At 36.4% G+C, this 23,646-nt stretch overlaps 1 protein-coding gene across 1 annotated transcript in view; it reads right to left on the bottom strand.

The window, feature by feature from the left end:
- SOBP (sine oculis binding protein homolog) overlaps positions 1-23,646 on the bottom strand; it is a 165,793-nt gene that overhangs the window by 106,939 nt on the left and 35,208 nt on the right. The window contains exon 4 of the mRNA XM_032217171.1: positions 10,112-10,263. Coding sequence (XP_032073062.1) covers positions 10,112-10,263 — 152 coding nt within the window. The remainder of the gene's footprint in view (positions 1-10,111; positions 10,264-23,646) is intronic.

The raw sequence follows: 23,646 nt of genomic DNA, 5'->3' as shown, positions 1-23,646 counted from the left end.
TCAGCACTGACTGCATGCATACATGCATACTTTAAACCCAAGAATACACTAAGACAGAAGCTTGTACAGCCCAAAGATAAAATACCCAGACACAAACTGAGCAATATGATATATACAATACAGTGCAGTGAGATGTGCAGATTTGTGCATTGGACAAATAAAATAACCACCACAGATTCATGGTACAACATAGGAGATAAAACCCATTAGGGCAAAATTCAGTGGTTCACCCATCTGCATTTGAAAGACAATGCCAATCTTTTGAAGACAGCAGAGTCCACATTTTGGACAGAGAGGGCCACTGGTTTGGAAGAGCGTTCAAAGAGTCCACCTATGTCAAAATTGAATAGCTCTATCAACAGAAGGGGAGGAATACATCACTTATCTCCTATCTACAACACAGTTCTTTCAGCAGTTTCAAGACTCCACACCCATTTGCACCACTCTGGGACTCTGAGGACACAGACTAAGCTCCAAGTGGCCTCAGCAACTCTCTAAAAAGAATACAAATGACCAGCAGTCTGCAAGGAATATACATTCTTCCATTCCCCACCATCCAGTCACAGCTGAAGAAGCTTTTTGGATGAGAAGCAAAATGTCTTCAGAGAAAATAAGAAAATAAGAAAGTCCAGTTGCCTCTTGGAAAAGTATCTTTGTGACAACCATAACTTGGATGATTGACAATCTCCATAGAGATTCCATTAGCTCCATTAGCTATGCACTTTGGAATGAAGTTGAAATATTAACCAATACCAATAAAAGGTAGCAATCTATGTTACTTAGAAATTCAGAACAGTTTAATCAATCCCCTAAAGCCACAAATTTCTTCAAGAGGCTTCAACAAATATGTCCCTCATATGGCTATAGTAAATTGTTGAACTTTGGTTAACCTGCTAAGCACCTAGCCTTGCTCTGAAATTTCACAATACAAAGATGGTGGAATAGTCCAAATACAGCCATCCTTGCCAATTCCCCAGCTATAAAATTGGCAAATCCCAAAATAAATACTCTGTAAACTTATGTGATTGGGTTCAATGGTATCTGCTTTCAGTAAGTGTGTTAGGATAGTAATATGAGGAGGTAAATTCAGAGCAGAATACTCAACTATCTGAATTGATAAGCAGTTTTGTGTTATTATATTTGCTAAACACTTAGACCAAAGGTAATCAATACACAAGTACTATTCTTAGGGATCTGCCATAATCCTCTTTTTGAACTTTGCATAACATTTTATCTACACATTCAGTAGCACTGAACACATATTTTAAAACAGTTGTATTCCTTCCCAAATAATGTTAGCGGTTAGCTAAATAAATCATCTGAATACAACAATGTTGAAATTGCTCATAAAAGTGAATGGCCCTTCATGCTCCTACATTGTGATTTATTTTTAAGTTTATGGCTCACAACCCCTTTCCCACTGAAGGAGCTGGAAGATATCAACTATGTTTCCTATCTATAGAATTTTCAAGTCCTGAAAAATCAGCTTTGGAAGGTTGGGAGAGCCTATGTAGCAGATTTGAGGAAAACAAAAAAGCTGCAGTATACAGAAAAATAGGAGAAATTCCTGATAAATAATCAGTTTTCCATTATTAGAAAGTTTGATTTTGCCCCAACATTTTGAAGCATATGTTCCTGTGGTAGATGGATATATTTTAACACAATATCCAGGTGGTTCTTATAATGACTCAGATTAATATTTGTAAATGAATGGAAAATGTGCTATATACAAAATCCCACAGAGTGTTTTAAAATATAACATTTAATAATGAGAGATTTATTGTTGTATCTTTTTTATTTCTGAAGCATTCATGATGATTCCCTTGCTACTATTTTTTCCATGCTAGTCTAAATGCTTATTGCTGCATTTCTTTTTCAGGTCAGATAAGGAGTCTGCCTAACACAACCCATTAGGAATTGAAGCCATAAATGAAATGACCACAAAGACCTATCAGTTAGCAGAAAATAGCTGCTGTACATATTTATTGTAACCTAACACGATATTGTTGCAGAGATGTGCTGTATAAAACATGCATAAGACAGGCGAAATGTGACTATAATTCTCTATTTGAAAAATGAGAAGCTGTAGAATGGCATAACCTCAAATACATAAACAAACACTAAACCAATGGAGAAGACAGGTATATAACAATCTAGCAATGGCAGTTTAAAGGTCACTGACAAAACTTTAAACTTTTTCTTTTCCCCAACCTTAATATTATATCTAAGATTATATATAAGATGATGCTATAATAGGAAGAAGGAGCACTGGATACTGTATGTTCAACACCTTATTCATAAAATAATAAAAGCGGGATATAAATAACAAGAACCCTCCCCCCCAAAACTCTGCAAGATTACCCATCAGTAATGCCTTTCTATTCCAAGAATAACTTCCAAATCTCACATTTAAATATCAACTACCTGCTCAGAACAGGAATCCAAATTAAAATATTGCAAGCTATGCAGCCTCTACTTAAACAAATCCAACAAAGATACCATAAATGTTCTGTGCAATTGATTCCAGTATCAAATCACTTTTCCTGTCTGGAAGCTTTTTCTAATATCTAGTTGGCATTTACCTTTCAATACCTCCATTATATTTTTCATGCCTTCTGCAATGAGAGAGAGCCAATTCTTTTATGGAATACCTTTTAGTTATCTGAAGGATGCTCTCATGCCTTCCTTCAATTGTTGTTTCTGAAGGCTAAAATACTCCAACTCTTTCCATTTCTCTCCACAGACTGTTTAAGGATACACATAGCACTTTGAAGTAATCAAGGGTTGGATAACCTTGCCCATCTCTGACTGGTTGTGCAGTAAATGTATTTCTACAAAGCTGTTCCTTAACAGACCTACTGCTGTAAATTCAGGGAAACATTCCAACTGCAGATCTGTTCCTTAATTTAAATAGGATAAATCTCAATCCCAAATGCAATATTGTACCCTACTTGCTAATATCACTTTCATATTAATCAGATTTTATTCCAGCCCATTCCCCCCCCCCCCCCCAATTATCAAATTTGGAGAAATTCCAGCAAGACCAATTGCTTTCTCAACAGTGGATGATAAAGAGAAATGGAGAAGAGTCCAGTGGTTTCATGCAGATGATGAATAGCAAAGGGGACAAGCTGAAATTCTATGGGATACCACGAGTCAGCAATAGTTTAGTTCGCCACCTGGAGGACTGGGCATATTATCTTAAGGTCTTCTACTTTGAGTAAGCAGGTGTTTGCAAGAGTCATAGCATTAATTGATTACACTATTTCTTTGAAGGTTTTGATTCAAAATTTATTATTGATTTCATTTGCATTCGTTGCATTTATTGATTTCATCCCAGCTATGATTGCATTGATTTATTTAGGGCTTGAGAGAATCAATATATATGCACAGAAAATGTCCCAACGGGATTTTCTCTCACCCTATTTTAATAAAGAGAGACGTCAGAGCTTTCTTCTTGCTCAATTTGATATTGTTCCAGCCTGAATTCATAATCAATTCCCTGTTTTACTTGATGGATACACTGATCATGATCTATGTATGTTAATGATACAATAGTGATTATGTTTCAAAATAAAGAATGCTAGATTGGCTACTACAAGACAAAAGTGTTGAGGATAACATGCAATAAAAACAAAGTGGTAAGACAGTACTAAGAACAAAAGATCAGTTAATGCCTTACAATAAAACAATGCCCCTCCTTTAAATATTTGGGTATTTCTTTCTATCACCTGAAAGTATACCTAAATACAATGTTAACAACTGCATAATTGCATGATTCTGATTATTATTCTGATACAGAAAAGAGACAGTTAATTATCTCTACATTCAAAATGTTCCAGAGCAAAGTATTTCCACAAATTTTGTGTAAGATAGAGATTTGGACTCAGAATAGTATTGCCCAGCTGTAAATAGTTAAAATCAATGTCTGCTACATACTTAAGAATGGAGATCATATGGCTCTGAAGCTTATTAAAACTCACCTAAAATAGCTAAACATTTTAAGAAACCTGTTAGCCTCCCAGATCACTACTTGCTATCTAGTTAGATTTTCTTATTGGGGAGGAAATCAGTGGACAGGACATGTCCAGTATTACGTATATACTGCAAATGCCACTCAGGAGGAATGAAATCTTGATATAGTAAAAGATGCATGATTGGCTCTGGAAACAGAAATATAGACTTCATCTAAAGCTCAAGTTTCTCCCTTTGGTATCCTCATTTTAAGAAAAGAGATTCTATACAGCAGTGGTCCCCAACCTTTTTATCGCCGCGGACCAGTCAGCCTTTGATAATTTTACCGTGGCCCGCTGAGCGCGCGCAGGGGTGGGGGGGCGAAAATGGGGGGATACAAACATACTTTTTAAATCCACCTTCCCAATTCAACACCTGAATCATATCCCACCTTCCATTTTGTATGTAGATTTTAAGGAATAAACAGCTGAATTAATCAAGGTCAAAGATAAAAAGAGCAAGGGCAAAATTAAATAAGCCAGAGGATAGCAATGTAAAAAGAATACAGTATTAAGCCCATTCACTCTATCTAAGCCCCCCCACCTCACAAGGTTGTCGTGGGGGAAATAGGGGGTGGGAGTATTAGGTATCTTCACTACCATATATAAAAGGAGATACTATCTTAAATAACAAAGTGAGCCCCCACCTCCAAAATATACTAAAAGAAAAAAGATTCCATGTGCTCAACTAATTTTTTTTAAAATCATCACTATATTATGGACTACAGACATATATATATATATATATATATATATATATATATATATATATATATATATATATACATACATACATACATACATACATACATACATACATACACACACATACATACATACATACATACATGCATATATACATACCGTACGTATGTACGTACGTATATATATAATGTCCAAATAACAGGAAAAGCGCTTCAAGGACCAAAGTATATTCCTTTTTTGCAGCCTTAAGAGAACTCTCGTTTTTTGAGGCTCGGAACCAGGCATTCTCGTGGGCTGCAAAAAGGGTTGCAACATATGCAACATATCAGCATGTACAAAATATACAAAAGATAGAAATATATTACAGATTGGGCGGGGGGGGGGAGGTCTTGAACTGCAAAAAGTGTATATATATATTCAAGGACAGCCCACAGTGGAGGAAACCGAAGGGAACTCGGATTTATGGGTATAAAAGCACATTATCTCGTCGCCCGCACCAACTTGGTCGTGTTGACGCTACTTCCCTTTAATTTCCACGGGAGAGAGCCGAGCAAAGTCTCCGCTGATGAAACTTAACAGGAGGCGGCGTGGAAGCCCGGGGAGAGGGAGGGAGGGAGAGGGAGGCGACGAGGCAGAAACTCCTCGCGGAGAAGGGGCGTGTTGTGGCGGGGGAAGCGGCGAGAGGGGGGAGGACGCCGTCCAGCCCCGCCTGCCACGGGCGCCCTCGGCGGAGGGAAGGCCCTGCGGAGAGCCGAGAGGCGCCCGAGGCTCCCGAGACCGAAAAAAGAAAGAGAGTGGCCTCCAAGGGCTCCGCTTCCAGCGCATGGTCCGCCCCCTCCTCGCCTCGCTTCCAGGCGAGCCGACTGAGGCGAGAAAGGAGAAAGAGGCGGAGGCGTTCACTGAGGGGACGGCTGACTCGGGGAGGGGGCGGAGGTGGTGTAGTAGCGGGGGATTCTTCCTCCTCGCCTCACTTGCTCCTGTGCTTCCGCGCAGCTCCCCCCCTCCGGCGACGGCGCTGCATGAGTGAAGAGTCGGCCGTTGCATGGCCCCCGGCCACTGCGCGGCCCGGTGCCAGGTACTCCACGGCCCGGCACCGGTCCGCGGACCGGGGGTTGGGGACCACTGCTATACAGTACCTATTCAATCTGACAAGTAGCCTCATTTACCAAAATACATATCTAAATGATATTCCTATTCCTTCCTTGAAAGCAAATTCCACAGAATATCTAAAGAGTAGCATTTTTGCCCTTATGGCCAGAGACAGATGGAGAACATCACACATGATGTGGTAGGCTGGTCTTTTTATGATGTGATTAAGACAAAAACACACAGCTAAATTACTGACAACCTCATGGACTGCAAAGTGAAATGGATAGAATTTTTACTAGCAGATGTGTTCTCTCATATTACATAGTGATCAAGTGGCCATTTCTATTTTGCTGTCTTTAAAATTCAGAACAATTCAAAATATATAGCGATCCAACCGTCAAGACCAATCAAACCTAGTTGGATTGTAGTTTTGGGGCTAGTTTGACACAGTTTTTAGTCATATTAAGATAGTCCTCAACTTACAACCACAATTGAGCCCAGGTTTTCTGTTGTTAAGTAAGACATTTGTTAAGTGAGTTTTGCTCTATTTTATGACCTTTCTTGCCTCAGTTGTTAAGTGAATCACTGTTGCTGATAAGTTAGTAATCCGGTTGTTAAATAAATTTGGCTTTGACTTGGCTTGTCAGAAGATTGCAAAAGGGGATTATAAGACTCTGGGACACTGCAACCATCATAAATAGGAACCAGTTGCCAAGCATCTGAATTTTGATCACATGATCATGGAAATGCTGGAGGTCGTAACTGTGATAAACAGTCATAACTCTCTTTTTCAGTGCCATTGTAACTTTGAACAGTCACTAAATGAACTGTTGTGAGTCGAGGGTTACCTATAAGTTTGCAAAAAAAAATATCTCTTTCTCTCTCTGCATTATACAATGTGTGATTATAACAATAAACTGTACTGACTTACATACTTAATCTATAACATGGGGTCCTCAAGGCCAAGTCCAGTCAGGTAATCCAAAAAGACACCATGGGTAATGGCAATGAATTCTACTAAGTAGAAATGCTTCATTCACACCCTCCACTACTACAATACATTTCAGTGCAAATATTTTGGCCAAAGCCCCTGTTCAAGTGGATCCAGAAAACTAGCATCACGAAAATATTTCTGAAGTTACGATCATGCTACTTTCTTGATCACCTTTCCCAGAAGAGCAATATTTGAGACAGCCAATAACTGGACTCAGGCAGCACAAAAATGTTATAAATAAACAAAGACAGATATCTCAAGGGAGAGTTGCTTCACGAAATATTTCATTATTAAATGTTCCATTCCATATATTATCTCTAGTGAAATTGTTTCCACTCATATTTTAAAATTGTTTAAAATAATATCCTAATGAAAAGTAATTTTAATCAGTACATCTTACATCTTGTCCTTTATGTTTTATAATCTAATTCTCATTATCTCAAAACTTAATTATACACCTATCTGATAAAACACAGTGGGAACATTTTCAATCCAGGAATAGACTGAAAATTTGTGACTGCATCTACCTATGTGGATCCAAAAGCAAAAACTGCATGCATTTATTATGAACTATCATCCAAGAGGAGAGGTGCATTTAAAAAGCAGTCCACTCTGTGGACTTCTGCACCCCACATTATATTGGTGTAATTACTTTTGGCAAAATAATATAATGCAAGCACAAGAAGATGAAATTGCTCATGATACTAATTCTTTCATCTGATTCCTGAGATATTTTTAAACTACAATTTGCAAGTATTAAATTTAAGAAACAAATGCTATTTGAAAGTTCTTGGGAAAAAAGTAGAATTTAAAAAATGGCTTGCTTTCGATTTGTTTTGAAAAAAGTTATTTACTGATTTGTTTTAGTGTTTGAGGAAGTGACAATACTGCCGGATAATTTAGTGAAGGGGATTTGCTCTTTAAAAAAACCAACAACACTGCTTGAAGAACACGAGTAAAGTGAACTCAAATCATTTAACAGTCTTTCTTATGTAAAATGTTTTCAAACAGCTAGCATAAGCCTTGGTTTTATTAAGAGGGCTTTGGAATAGAAAAAGAATTTTTTATTATGGTCACAGGTCAGAATTACAGATTTAAAAAAATTAAGAAGAGGCCTTTACAGTTGTCATTTATTTCACTGCTTTCTACTTAATGGTTTTAAATCAGCAGTTTTACAGTAAATTACAATTATCTTTTAGTATTTATATTTTTATATTTTCAGATTAATATTTCAAAACATATTTCATTCCTCCCTCCAAAATATAATTAAAATTTAACTCCATTCCTTTTAAATTTGATTACTGCAATTTTCTGGTGTACCTATCTTTATTTAAAGTCAGTTTGAATGCTATTTATAAGTATATGTTTAAATATGTTTTCAATATTATTTCTCTCCCCTTTTCTCTCTTTTTATCTACCAGATTAATTTCCAATCTATAAATATTCCCAATATTTGGAATTTTTTTAATGCTCTTCAATGACCATAAAATCTTGACAACCACTGGAGAGCATTCAGATATTTTTCTTTTGTTTCTCTTTGCTGACATCTAATGGTAAAATAGATTTTTGCAGCCCAGATCAGATAGCCCACAGGAATCCATTTATTTATTTATTGTGTTTACATGGTTTTTTTTTATTACTTTTCCTTACACAATTTTTTTCCTTAGTTTTACAGTTTTTTTCCTACAAACTATGGCTCTGGAATGTTTTGTCTGATGATTAATTCACAACTACTACCTTATTCAGACTTGTAAAGCAAATACTGAAAAGTATTCAGGTAACTATTTATTAACATATCTTTCTCTTCACCTTTTCTTCTTTCCCTTTCCCTCTTTGGATTAGATTATAACAATTTAATTTTATCCATCTTATAAATAGTAAAAATATATTTTACTTATATTTTTACTTTGCTTGGTTATTCTGTGATGTAACTTGTCCTGGAAATCTAACTGAAGAACAGTATCAAAACCTCAACAAACTAATATATTTGATTTATGCTCCTTCAATGTCCACTATAAGTAAACACAATTAAAATTCAGAGTGATCTCACTATAATAGACATGACAAACATTGAGATACAATTAAAATTTCTATCGAAGTATAATTTGTATTATAGTATTCATAAAAATTTGATTACAGCAATTACAAATCATATTTCTATTAATAAATCTTTGCAATTTGATTCAATGAATGGTACATTAGTATCATTTATATATGCTTTATACTAATAAATGATGCCTCATAATTTATTAATATTGGTTATAGCATGTGGAATGAATTTTATTTCTCACCCTTAGCTTCTAACTATATGTAAATGAAAGCTATTCCCATTGCTTTAAATAAACAAAACATAATTTTTATTAGTGAATTTTAAACCTACATTTCAGTTCAAGATAAAATAAAATATTAAATACTTCAGAATAGTCCCTAGAATGGTTATGAATAATAAAATGTCTGAAATGTTTAAAAATATGCTAAATTAATGAGGCAAAAACATTTCAGACAACTCAAGACATTACAAAAGCCCTCAGAATCAATGTTCTAATCCTGTTGTCAGCTAAAGCAAAAAACATTTATTACTGTAATCTAGCATGCCTCTGAATAAGATTTGTATTCCTACTGCTTTGAAAACACTAGATTTTAAAGATTCTACCAGTGTTGGCAACAAGATTTACAAGACTGTAAATGTAATGTTTGTGGCTCTTATGTAATCCAGCATGAATAGCTTTATCTTGGCAATACATTGGCCCTCATAGAATACAGGTAGTCTTTGACATACAACCACAATTCATCTTCAAACATTTTTATTGCTAAGCAACACAATTCTTAAGTGAACTTTGTACTATTTCATGACCTTTCTTGCCACAGTTGTTAAGTAAATTTGGCTTCCCCATTGATTTTGCTTGCCAAAAGGTCACAAAAGGAGATCACATGACCCCAGGACAATGCAACAGTCATAAGGACATGCCAGTTGCCATGCATCTGAATTTTAGTCACATGACCATGGGGATGCTGCAACTGTTGTGTGTGACAACCAGTCAAAAGTCACTTTTTAAAGTGCTATTATAACTTTGAACGATCACTAGGGAAATCATTGTAAGTCGAGGACTACCTGTATAGAATGCCTAACTGATAAGCAACTAATAACAGGGTATGTTTTATTAAATGTATTGGTAACTCAAAAGGAAATACACATGAGAAACAGGATTGAAAAGGGTGAGAAGAGAAAGAAGTAACATATGCCATTAAAATACTAATATTAAAATACTAAGTTTCAGATTGAGTGTGCATTGCAATCCTATTCTCTTACCTTGTTTCTTTTGAAGTATGCTCTCCGGCAAGCTGCAAAGCATTTTTCACTGCAGAAGCATTTCACTTCACTCCCCATACTCAGAGAATAGCGTTTGATTCCCACTTTCTGGCACCAGGCACACATGATTTGTACATTTGATATATCATCTTCTGCAACAAAAAGACAAGGAGAGTATTTATATACCAGAAGAAGCATTGTGTCAAACATCCCAAAAAGATTTTCATGTCTACCTTTTTACAAACATAGATGTTTGCACCTTTTGGATTTTCTGCTAATTTCTAAAGCAGATGACTATGAATCCCTTATTGTTTAATTGAATGAAAAGTACAGTTATTTTGTAAATAATAGAGAATATGTTGCAACTTTAAGAGCTTGTAGCATTTTGGGGAAACCCCGGACTTTCTATATTTATTCCCATGCCCCCTCCTCCCAATTAATTATAGTTCCAGACAGTAACAACAGCATCACCTGCTCACGATGATAAACTCATTTCCGTTTTATCAGTTTTGTTAGACTGAATATTTATAGAGAAAGTAGTGAAGTAGCATTAGTAAACACCATATTATCTACATGCATTGAAGAGAAGCTAAATAAAAACTTAGGAATGTTAGGCTAAGTAGACTCGCTGAAAAAATAAACACACATTATTTTATAACAGAGGTCGCACTCAAAACTCACAAGCCACTTTTGGGTGGTTTGGTCTTCAGTGACAAATAGAGCAGGCAAATGGGGCAACAGCTTGCTCATCTTCTAACTCTGCATCAAGGTATTATGTGTATGGAGATTCTCAGTCATCCAGGTCATGGTTGTCCCAAAGGTGCTTTTTCAAGAGGCAACTGGACTTCCTTGTTTTTCTTTGAAGATGTTTTGCTTCCAGAAGCGAGACGTCTTCAAAGAAAAACAAGAAGGTCCAGTTGCCTTTGGGGCATCAAGGTATTATCACAGCTCAGACCAGGGCCAATCAGGTTTCTACTAGCAGAGGACCACGTCAGGAGTGCTTCCTTGTTTGTATTGCTTGGCAGGGTCAGCATTCTGTTCCTGTGCTGGATTGCCTGTTCTCAGAATTCAAGTTTCAAGAATTCAAGTAAGAGCCGAGGTGGCGCAGTGGTTAAATGCAGCACTGCAGGCTACTTCAGCTGACTGCAGTTCTGCAATTCGGCTGTTCAAATCTCACCGGCTCAGGGTTGACTCAGCCTTTCATCCTTCCGAGGTGGGTAAAATGAGGACCCGGATTGTTGTTGGGGGCAATATTCTGATTCTGTAAACCGCTTAGAGAGGGCTGAAAGCCCTATGAAGCGGTATGTAAGTCTAACTGCTATTGCTATATTGCTATTGCTATTGCCAAGTTTAGCATGGTGTGCTGAACGATGCTGTTTCTGCTTCTAACTTGTTGTGTTGGGAGAAAAAAAGTAGTATAAGGAAGAACAAGAGATTCCACATGCTCTGCCACTTGTAACTGACCTGAAGAAACTCTGTGTTTTCTACACAGTTCTCCCTATAACACTCTTCCTTATTCTAGCACAGGCAGATAATGGCTAAGCCGCCTCAGGACAGTAAGTTAAGACCTAATATGCCACAGACCTGCTATGTAGATAACACCTGAACTCTAAAATAGTTACATTGAAAAATACCAAATGGCAATTGCTTTTTTTCCTAATGTATTTATGTAATCATTTTTTTACCCTACTTTCGATTTCAAGGTCATCTGAAACTGAGCTAAATCTGCAGGAATTAGGTCTTGTGAAAGAGCCCCATGTGCCAAATTGAAAACAAAGTCATTTTTTTCCCTTTTCTGTCCTGAGATTCACCAATATCATTTTTATTTCTTGGCAGAATTGGAAATATTTTCCAAGCATAGTTCTTGCAACACTCTTCTGAGCGGATAAATCCTGCCCAGTTTCATATAATTAAGTTTCAAGAGTTTCGAGCCATTATTCAACAACAAGCAAACCAAGTAATGAAATATTAACCACAGAAGTGGCCAGAGAAGTGGTCAATGTGAAATAGCTAAGAAGTATGTTTTTCATTTAGAAAAATCATTTAATAAGTGCATGTTTAAGATCATACAGTGGTACTTTATTTCTTCATTCCTTATTTTTTTTTACTAGTTAGAGAGTTTTTCAAAATATGTGTTAATATTATGATATTCATAAAGAAGCCTTTTACTTAAGACTAACCTGGGATTGCTCTTGATAAATCTTCCTCAACTTAAGACCACAATTGAGTCCAAAATTTCTGTTGTTAGCGAGACATTCGCTAGGTGAATTTTGTCCCATTTTACAACATTTCTTGCCACTGCGGTTGATAAATTAGTACTCCAGCTTTTAAGTGAATCTGGCTTCCACATTGACTTTGCTTATCAGAAGGCTACAAAAGGTGATCACATGATCCCGGGACACAGTAATGGTCATAAATATGAACCAGTTGCCAAGCATCTGAATTTTGGTCACGTGATCATGGGGGTGCTGCAAAGGTCGCAACTGTTAAAAACATTCATAAATCTGTGACGTGAGCCACCATTAAAAATGAAACTATGTTTTAAACATCAGAGAGTCAGTTTGATTAAGCACTGAGCTAAAAAGCAGGAGACCATGAGTTCCAGTCCTTCCTTAGCCATGAAAGCCACCTGGGTGACCTTGGGCCAGTCACTCTCTCTCAGCCCAACCCACCCCACAGGGTTGTTGCTGTGGGAAAAATAGGAAAGGAGAAACTATGTTGGATGTGTTGCTTCCTTGAGTTATTTGTAAAAATAATAAAGAGAGGATACAAATAAATGAATAATAATACATTGTAAAGAAAGAAAACTTGGAGAATTGCTAGTATGATCACTGCTATCTACCACAGGTCTATAAGAAAGAGAGCAAACTATGTTAAGGCTGATTTTATAGTCTCTATTAGATTTTAAAACAAAGCATTTCCCAGCAGGAAATCAATTCAGCAGCAACATTGCTGACAGCTTGTTACCTAAGAGTTTAATTTTTGGACAGCCCTTTTTACTTAAGGGATAATATCGTTTTATGACATAGTAAGCCTAGATTTCATTTGCTTGTCTTGTCTGAAGAATTAGCACAATATAAGAAAACAATCTTTCTCCTAAAATCTGACTCTAGCTTCAGGTTTTTGCAATAACACATTTTTGTCAGGGATAACAAAAAGGAAGAATATGAGAGGCAAAGAGAAAAAATGTGGAGAAATACTGTATGTGCCTAGTTGTCTTGAGAGGCTTTTATGTTTGAAGCATTTGTAGAGGACTATCGTATTCCTTCTTTACTATCTTTTTGCTAAGTTAAATATACATACATCGTCCCCAGTAGCAGGGGACCATGATACCGAAAGCCACTTAATGTTGCTAAAGATACATTGAAGCCTGTTGTTCCCCTCCAAACCCTCAAAGCCTCCAGAGTCCAAGGCAGAATCTCTACAGCAGGGGTGTCAAATTCAAGGCCCATGGCCCGGATCTGGCCCATGGAGTGCTTAGAGCTGTGGGCCTGCCCTGGAAACAGTGAAGGACCACCCCATGGTGCCTCTGCCAGCAGAAATGGAGCCAGTGTAGGCTGTGCACGGCCTCCCCGAACTCCATTTTCACTAGAGGCTGCAGGAGGCTGTCGTGGCTGAAAATGGAACCGGGGGGCGGGGACGTGTGGCCTGCCCAAGGTCCATTTTCACTGGCAAAGGCTGAAGGAGGCTCTCACAGCTGAAAACGGAGCTTGATGAGTGACACAGAACTGGTCACACCCCACCCTGGCCATGCTCCCAGCCCCCCAAGGTCAAACACAACCTTGATGTGGCGCTCAATAAAATCAAGTTTGACATCCCTGTTCTACAGCATCACTTGGGTGGCTAGGGATGGAGATGTAAAGCTGAGTATAGTATACACAATATCAAACTTCATGCTTTCAGATAATCTCAACCATCACCTCTGTGTAGACCTTAAACAGGAGAAGAGAGCACACTGCCCTTTCTACCTTTACAAAGTGCTAGCTAAATCCAGTTTCATGGCAGAAGTCACTAAGAAAATCACTGTTCATTTACATTCCACCAGGCCTGAAAAGCAAAATGAAGCTCAGGATCTTGAGACTGAGATTGATAGAAATAAGACAAGGGAAGGTTTGTTTACCTTTAAATATATTTGAACTTTGTGGGCCAGTACCCTATGGCATTGAAGAAACTTATTAATAGCTTGACTAAATTATATTTATTACCTTTGAGATTGGGTGCTTCAATGTATGGAAGAGGGCAAATGTCCTTTTATTTTAAAAAAGGGACATATAAGATCCAATACACAACAAACCAACCAACTACTGTAATATCAAGTCTGTGGCAGATTATAGAGTAGATAATGAAGAGAGTGATTAGTAAACACTTTGAAAATAATTTGGTTATCACTGGAGAGTCAATAATGGATGGATTTGTGAGGTATAAAGTGTCCCAGATTAATGTTAACTTATTGATCTGGGCATTTTCCTAGTAGTTCATAATTTGGATCTTGTAATCATAATACATAGCTTGATTTCAATAAGATAGACAGACAGACAGACAGACAGACAGACTCACTCACTGGATTTCCTTCCAAATAATTCAACAATAAAATATTTTAAAATATGAATGATAACATATACAGGGTTTCTACACCTATTTGATATTTTCCATACATTTATATTTCTGTTCTGGCCCTTCCTATCTGTCTATTTCTATAATTAATACAAATTCATTTTAGAGTTATGACTCTTTTATGACATTTTTAATGCCCCATTTGGGCTAGGGTTAGGGATACTCAATACATATATTTAATTATGAGAAAAATAGTGAAATAAAATTTAAAAAGTGAAATAAAAGAATGGATCATGGTCTTATGACATAAATAATTTTTCGAGATAATTAAAATCACCACTGATTTTTTTGAAGGAAAAACTTGCAAAGCACTTACCAAGTAATTTTTCAAATTGTTAAATTATGCTTCTCTCAAACCATTCCAGGCAACCTGGCCTACTGACATGAGCTCTACTTCAATATATCACACAGTTGGATTGCAACAGCTAGTAATTGTTAACTGTGGAGTTATTGGTGCTCTCTGAACTTGGTTGTTTGCTTGCAGATGTTTCATTACCCAACTAGGTAACATCATCACTGCTTATAACTGTCTGCCTTGTGTTTTCTTGAAACTTGGTGTTTACTGCCCACAGCTATTCAAGAGGTCACAATGGCCAATGGCCTAGAATGAGATATCCTTAGATGCATTTCTAGTAATTCGTTACTGAATGTTTCCATTAGCAAAAACACATTCATATAATTATACTGAAACATAGGATTACAGACACAATATATAGATAAAATAAAATAAAAATGTTTGCAATCAAATGGTATCAGTGACACAGAAAGAGCATAAAAATGTTCATGGTAAATTATTATATTTATTATAGATAAGAGAAGGAGAAAGTTCAGTATCTATTCCTTATAATAATTAATTAATCCTGCCAAGGATCATCACTTGTAGTTAGACAAGCATTAGAATATATTAACAGGCTTAAGAAAAGCCCAATGTTTGCAGAAATAATAATTAATAATCTTGATATGCAGTAGCTACAGAATGTTGAATATCATTAGGGGGGGGGGGGAATGTAGCTGGTTCTCTAACAACCAAAGCCAACCAGCAACATTTTGTAATTGGTTTGGGCCCACTTGTTTCCCTTTTGTTTTCTCTAAACATCCAAGCATGATTAACAATGGACACAGATATTCTGAATGGCAGGAACAAGTTCTAAATCCGTACCACAACTGGTATGAATCTGGAATTATTTCTCATTTACAAATAAGACAAATTTTCAATGAAACTGTAAATCTAGACAATATTTCAGAGCAGCTGGCTTTCTTTATACAATAGCAATAGCACTTAGGCTTATGCACCACTTCATAGTGCTTTTACAGCCCTCTCTAAGTGGTTTACAGAGTCAGCCTATTGCCCCCAACAATCTGGGTCCTCATTTTACCCACCTCAGAAGGATGGAAGGCTGAGTCAACCTTGAGCTGGTGAGATTTGAACTGCTGAACTGCAGCTAGCAGTCAGCTATAGTAGCCTGCAGTACTGCACTCTAACCACTGCGCCACCATTGTCCATACCAATTTATCCTCAAGAAAAAAATACTCCAACAATAAAAAATTTCATCGTAAAATATCATGTTTATGCACTGAAATGAACAGGAGGTATTCAGTTATCCTGGTTCTAACTACAGGTAGTCCTCGATTTATGACCACAATTGAGCCCCAATTTTTTTGTGGCTAAGTGAGACAGTTGTTAAGTGAGTTTTGCCTCATTTTGTGACCTTTCTTGCCACAGTTGTTAAGTGAATTGTTGCATTTGTTAAGTTAATGACACAGTTGTTAATTGAATCTGGCTTCCCTGTTGATTCTACTTGTCAGAAGATTGCAAAAGGTGATCACATGACTGGGCCACCACAACCGTCATATATATGAGTTGGTTGCCAAGTGACCATGGGGCTGCTGCAACAGTTGTAAGTGCGAAGAGCAGTCATGAGTCACTTTTTTCAATGTCATTGTAATGTCAAACAATCACTAAATGGACTGTTGTAAATTGAGGACTACCTGTATCATAGATGTTTATAAAATACAGATAATCTAAAATTATTACTCTGGATGTTTTTCAGAACCAGTGAACCACTAATATCATTTCTGTGTGCCTGAAATATAGAACAAGTTTATTTACCTCTAGCCAAAAAAATAAAATCTTCATATTAATATCCTCAAAATGAACTACCAGAGTAAAATCCTTTTAGTTACCTACCACTTTTTCTACGATGCTGTAAAAACATATTTAGAACAGCATGTGTTAAAAAATGCAAAGGCAGTTTTGGAAACACAAACAATAAAATATCTGCACTGTTTATCTCAATAAACATCTGTGCTGTTGTAAACAGAGCAATAATATCAACACAAATTCCTTGCTGTTGGGAGGACTAAAATGATTGCCTCTATTATTCAGAGTTATTCAGGGAGTTCCGAGTTATATTTCCTACTCCAAGGTTTTAACTTTATAGGTGGAAATGGGTCAAAACTAAACTGTTGTAGAGACAGTTATTACTGCCTCCTTATTGTTTACCAGCCTTTGTACATTTCTTAATGAACAATGCAATAAACACAGTGTTCACAGTGTTAAATCATGCTCCCCATGGGATCTGTCTGTATAACAAGATAAAATTATCACATTATAATAACTAAATATGCATCAGGCAAACGCATGCTTCAATTAATCATCAAAAGTTTGCAGTGCCATTTTAAGTCTTAATTAAGAAGAACGTTCAATGACTTCCCGCTTTACACCATCACTAGCTGCTTTTGCATTTAAAATGATTTACAGAAAAGTCTGCTACCAAAAAGTTAAAGAAAGTAATTTTTGCCAACTTGTCCACAAATTACATTCCCCCATCGTCTTCCTCCCCCCCACAACTTTATTCGGTAAGAATACCATCACAACTATGAAAGAATTTAAAAAATGTAAACAAATTAATTCTAGCAAATGCTATTTTATTTAAAGAAAACTACATATACTTGGTCTCATCTTTTTCCTTAAAAAATAGTGTAGGATTCGGTTTTTTCTATTATAATACATTTTTACATTATTTCAATAAACCTATTGACACTTTTGCAGAAGAGTTTATAAGAGAAATTGCAATATGAAAAGTACAGATGTATTTTTTATTAAGTAAGATTAACAATTGGTCTAACACATCAAATCCAGTCTAATTTAATCAGATTCTAAATTAGATTCTAATTTAATATTCTTACGTTTCTGCATACTTGAAATAGATGTAAATATTCAGTATTGTACAAGGAAAAAATAATTTTAATCAATGAAGAATTCTCTTTTCCCCCTCTAGTCCCCGGGCACCCACAAAAGCATATTGAGCCAGAATACATTTCAGAAATGTATGAACCATTGTTCAGCTATAACATTCTGGCGGTAACTTACTGGATGTTTCTAGTACGATGCTAGTCAAACATTGTTCAGATCGCCAGACAATGATTCCATTTTCTTCTATTGGATTTAAATTGGAAGAAATGGGGAAATGGTTTATGGTTCTACATCTACCTACCTACCTATCTACCTGCTTGCTTGCCTACCTGCCTGCCTGCCTACATACCTAAGTACTTACCATTGCTGTACTCTTTAGGAATAACAACATAATACAATTCTCTCCCCTCCCCCTCCATATATGTATGTATATGTATGTGTATGTATGTATACATACATACATACATACATACATACATACATTCACACACACACAAACAATTAAGAAGTATAAAGCCAAAGAAATTAATGTTTGCTATGAGACTCTGAAAGGATTCAACAAGCAGCTTTTGTGAAGCCCGAACCCAAAGACGTCACAGTAAAATCAAAATAAGGATTTAAAAGTCCAGTTTTTATTTGCTTATGTCTAATAGACAGATTCCTGCCAAACAAAGCTACAACCTTGTAACCTAATAGAGCTACCCCTGAACATTCTAGGGTATGATTACTCCCTCTCCCATCCAGTTCAGGATTACACACTCATCTTGGGCCCTTCTCTGGAACATGTTGCTTCCCTCCTCAGAAACCATGGTGCAATTGCTGATATTCCCCTCCCCCACTCCTTCTTCAGCTGTACATTCCAGCACAGCTTTGGAGTAGAGGAGGTTTTCTGGTTTTAATTCAAAAGCTTATTTTCCTGGAAGTGTGGAGCTACTGCACAACTGGCAAAAAGATATAGCTTCATTAAGAAGACATTGATAAAAGCACCTGCCTTTTCACCTTCAGTTCCCTCACATCTGACCTATCCTTGTAAAAATCTTTGCTTTCATTCTGTCCACGCAGTGCTTCAAACAGTTCTTGTTCTTTAAATTTTTTCAGATCATTCCTTTTGAAGATCTCATCACCTCCATTCAACCACAACTTTCTTAATCTTATCCTTCCTCTTAACCCATTCATGCTTTCTTCACAAACTGGTTTTACAATTTAGTCTTTATTCGTTTTCTTTATATGACCAAACAATTTCTATGTAGCTATTTTGTACTGGTCATTCGCTTTATAGTCAGTCCACATTCATTCAGAAATGAATAAGTGAAACTTTTCAACTTTTCAAATTTTTTATTCTTGACTCTATCTCTTCTTTTTTTATCACAGACACTTCTTAATTATTCTTTCCTGAATTTAACATGCCTTTATGTTTGTCTAGAAATAACAGACTTTTAACTTATGTATAATAAAACAGATTACAAACAATACACTGTTTTCTACATCCTATTACTTCTCCACCCAGTTTACCATCCTTAGTAAATATTCTATTAAGTACACAAATTCCTAACAAAATTTGGGTTTTGATATATTCATTTTACGTTCATATTCCTTCATCGCTCAGTCCAGTTAGCACTAGCTACAAATCATTTGTGTTTTCAACCTATAGCATGATCCTGTCTATATGTAAAAGTACATGCATATTCATATCTCAAATCAACACACTTTACATATTTATTCATAAATACAGTTAGTACTCGAGTTATAACCGCTATTGAGCCCAACATTTGTGTTGCTAAGTGAAATATTTGTTAAGTGTTTATAATTTGTTAACATTTTATGATTTTTCTTGCCACAATATGTGTATATTATACATTCAGAGAAACATGACACATTCTGGTCCTACTCCCTGCTCACTGTTTAATGGTCTACTAAGCATTCCATTTATCCTTTACTTTCCTCAACCACTGTTTTTATCTACTTTAGGAACTCTGTATTTGTGCAAAACATTCCATTATCCAAGCCTATTCTCTTTCTCAAATGCAGTCATGCAATATCAAACAAATCAATATACAATAATTTTCCTTAAATTTATACATTTGTGAATCATCTGCTGTAGAGTGAACATGTGGTCTTCACAGATTCTGAACCAGATAATTCCACACTGCATTCCCCAGGTTTTATTTATGTCTCATACTCTTTCAAACAGTATTCTGCCAAACATCTTCTCAGGCATACTTAAGACATTAATCCCCCTAAATTTTTTACATTCACTCTTGGTACCTTTCAGTTTGTATACAGGAACAATGATGGCATTCTCCCAATCGATAATGCCCCCTTAATAGATATATGAACCTGATGAGAGAGGACACATAAAATTTTACAGTACAGTAAAGAGTCATCAATATGCTCACTATACTAAGTACGATTGAGTTGTTGACGTAGTACTGAGTACCCTTGAAGAAGCTGAAATTAAATCCAAATAATTGAATAGTGCTGTTTACTGCATCAGTTAAAACAGTTCCTAAGCTGGTTGGAAAAGCATTAAGATAACCATACTTTGGTTACATGATGGCTAGACTATTACTATATGTTGTTTGCGACTAACCTTGAACAGCTTCGAATGGTATAAAATGAAGTTATTACACTATTAACCTGTATACCGTATTATTATCATATCATATTCTAAAATTTAACCTGAGTTGTCTGTTGCTACCTGAGCTCAATTCAAGGTTGTAGTTTTATCCTTTAAAATCATAGATAATTTAGAGCGAGACTCTTACTAAATGGATCCAAAGTAATATTAGTGGGAAAAGCATTATATCAGTAACATTATGCAATTTGCTAGATGTTGCATAAATATAAGCAGCTATCACATATAGCATATGCAACACTTAGCAAAACAAAGGTGTAATATACTGTACTTTGAAAATGTGCATGAAAGACCAAGTGGAGAAGAACAATATGAAAAAAGAGTGTTTTGTTTACTTTCCCAGGAAAAATTGATTATGTAATTCTTCCTAATCTTTTTATTTCTGTAAGAAGAAAGAAATAGAATAAGAGACACATGTATCTATACAGGCAAACCTTCAGTTTCCAAAACTCCATAAAATGATAAAATTACAAAAATAAAAAATTACTAGAAGTGGAAACTTCTAATAGATAATATTTCAAACACAGAAAATGTAACTAAATAAACAACATTTGAGGTGACATTTTGCCTTGGAGTTTTTTCTACCTCTTTTTCTCTGAAATTAGCAAAGAACAAAGTTCGGAATAGCATGTTTCACAATAAACTTCTGTATCCACCAACAACTTTTGCCTTTCTGCAAACCTATTCATAGAAACCAATTTTTCATAAGACTAACTAAATTAATGTCACAATGCAAACGCTACCCTCAACTATATGAATAATGTACAAAACAAGCAATACAACCTCACTATATTTGTTCCATCTTTTGTCCCTACTTGGCACTCCAGAATGCCCATGGTAAAAAGTAGTAATATAAGTATTTTTCATGTACATATTAATTCCCACATCCCTCACTGTGGCCCCCAAGCCTCAGGAAATATTGCTTCAAAACTTCCAGAAATTAAACATCTCTAGTATAAAGGTTTTCACAAGTAATCTAGATTGTGGATTTCATTTGATAAAAATGAAAGATAGGAACATGCTATTTTAGCTATCATCATTTTGTGTCATGTGTATGAAAATCAACATTTATTATTTATACCAGGCTAATTTTACACTGGACATTACAAAAATGTAGTGGGCAATGTAAAATTACCTTGGTATAAATAATAAATGATAAAGTTTTTTTATAAAAATATAAAAAAATAAACCCAGTGTTTTCTCAAAATTCTAATGCCCCTCCATAGTCAACATTTAAAGGTTTTTCTATAACATTCCGACGTGAATGACTGTTTTCATGCATCATCTACTATTCAGTGTATTAAACGAGCCTTGACAAAGATATGGTTTTGCACATTGCTGACCTTAAGCAAAATAATACAAGGAAGGAAACCTGAAGATAAATGCTAACATGAAAAAAAATGACACCAGGAGACTTGCAGGGAGATAAGCAATAAATAAGGGGATAAGGGGATATAATTTACAGATCCTTGCCCACATATCTTTGAATTTGGAATTCTCCTTTTTATTCATGTGGTTCTCAACTTATGACAACAATTGGGACCAGAACTTTTGTTGCCAAAAAATACAGTAATAAATCATGACTGCATCATATAACAATCCCTTCAGAATTGGTTGCCACTGAATCCCACAGTGGTTAGGAAGGCAACTTCCTGCTGGATTGTCACAAGCAAAGTCAGTGGGGAGGCAGCAGGAAGTTTCAAATTCCAGGCTGGCAAGCTGCTGCAATGTAGAAGTGAATTTGGGGGAGGGGTTCAGGAGCATGCGTGAAGGTCCCCAAGCGGTCAATGCAAGGCAAGACTCTAGGGAGTGTGTGTTCAGGTGGCAGAGATTTACCCCAATGACTTGCAATCTTCCCTGTTAGCTCCCCCATTGATTTTCTGGACAAACTGGCATGGAAGGTTACAAATGGAGATCAGGTGATTGCAGAGTGCTTGGCAACCAATCATAAATGGGTTGCCAAGTGTCAAGATTCATGTGAAGTATTAGTATCACTTTATAAAATCTTAGTAAGGCCGTATCTGGAAAACTGCATTAAGTTTTGATCACCACATATGAAAAGGATATTGAGACTTTGGGAAGAGTGCAGAAAAGAGCAACGAAGATGATTAGGGGCCTAGAGACTAAATCAGGGATCCCCAACCCCTGGCTGTGGTCCACTACTGAGCCTTGAGCTAGAAATGGCAGACGAGATCACATAGGCACATACCCATTTGCACGAGCAGCAGGTGAGTGTGTGATTGCTCGCTGCTTGTGCAAACCATCCATCCCCTTGCCCCCCGCCAATCCACAAAGCTGGAAAGGTTGAAGAACTCTGAACTAAAAAACATGAAGAATGGTTACAGGAATTGGGTATGTCTAGTGTAGTGAAAAGAAGAGACATGGGTGACATGATGGCAGTGTTCCAATATTTGAAGGGCTGTCACAAAGAAAAGGAGGTCAACCTATTTTCCAAAGCACCTGAAGGCAGGATAAGAAATAAGGGATAGGAACTAATCAAGGAAAGAAGCAACCTAGAACTAAGGAGAAATTTTATAACGAGTGAGAATGGCTTGCCTTCAGAAGTTGTGGGTGCTTCATCACTGGACGCTTTTAAGAAGAGACTGGACAGCCACTTGTCTGAATTGGTATAGCTTGAGCAGGGAGTTGAACTAAAAGACCTCCAGTCCAAGGTCTCTTCCAACTCTATTATTCTGTATTCTGTAAGATCAAGATCATATGATCACAGGGGTGCTGGAAAAGACCTAACTTCAGGGACTGGTCATAAGTTGTTCAAGCACTGTCATAATTTCAAACAATCACTGAACTAATAGATGTCAGTCAAGGTCTACCTGTACAACAAAACAAACCTGGGTTGCTCACATTCATATATTCTTTGAACCAGTAATTTTAAATCCAGCTTTCTAGACCAAATATTCTCAAATTATGATGTATACCTCCCTTAGAGAAGCAGACGAAGTCCAGGGAACATTTGAACCCATTTGTTACATTGTTTATTGCTGCAATAATCCATTTTTCCCCAAGTTTCATTATACGGGTAACAACTGCCTTGTTTAGCAACCATTCATAGTTAAGATAATGCTGAAAAAG

The sequence above is a fragment of the Thamnophis elegans genome, chromosome 4 (genome assembly GCF_009769535.1).
Source record: "Thamnophis elegans isolate rThaEle1 chromosome 4, rThaEle1.pri, whole genome shotgun sequence".
Classification (NCBI taxonomy): domain Eukaryota; kingdom Metazoa; phylum Chordata; class Lepidosauria; order Squamata; family Colubridae; genus Thamnophis; species Thamnophis elegans.
The sequence above is the reverse complement of the archived record's forward strand: the minus strand, read 5'-3'. Positions and strand labels throughout refer to the sequence as shown.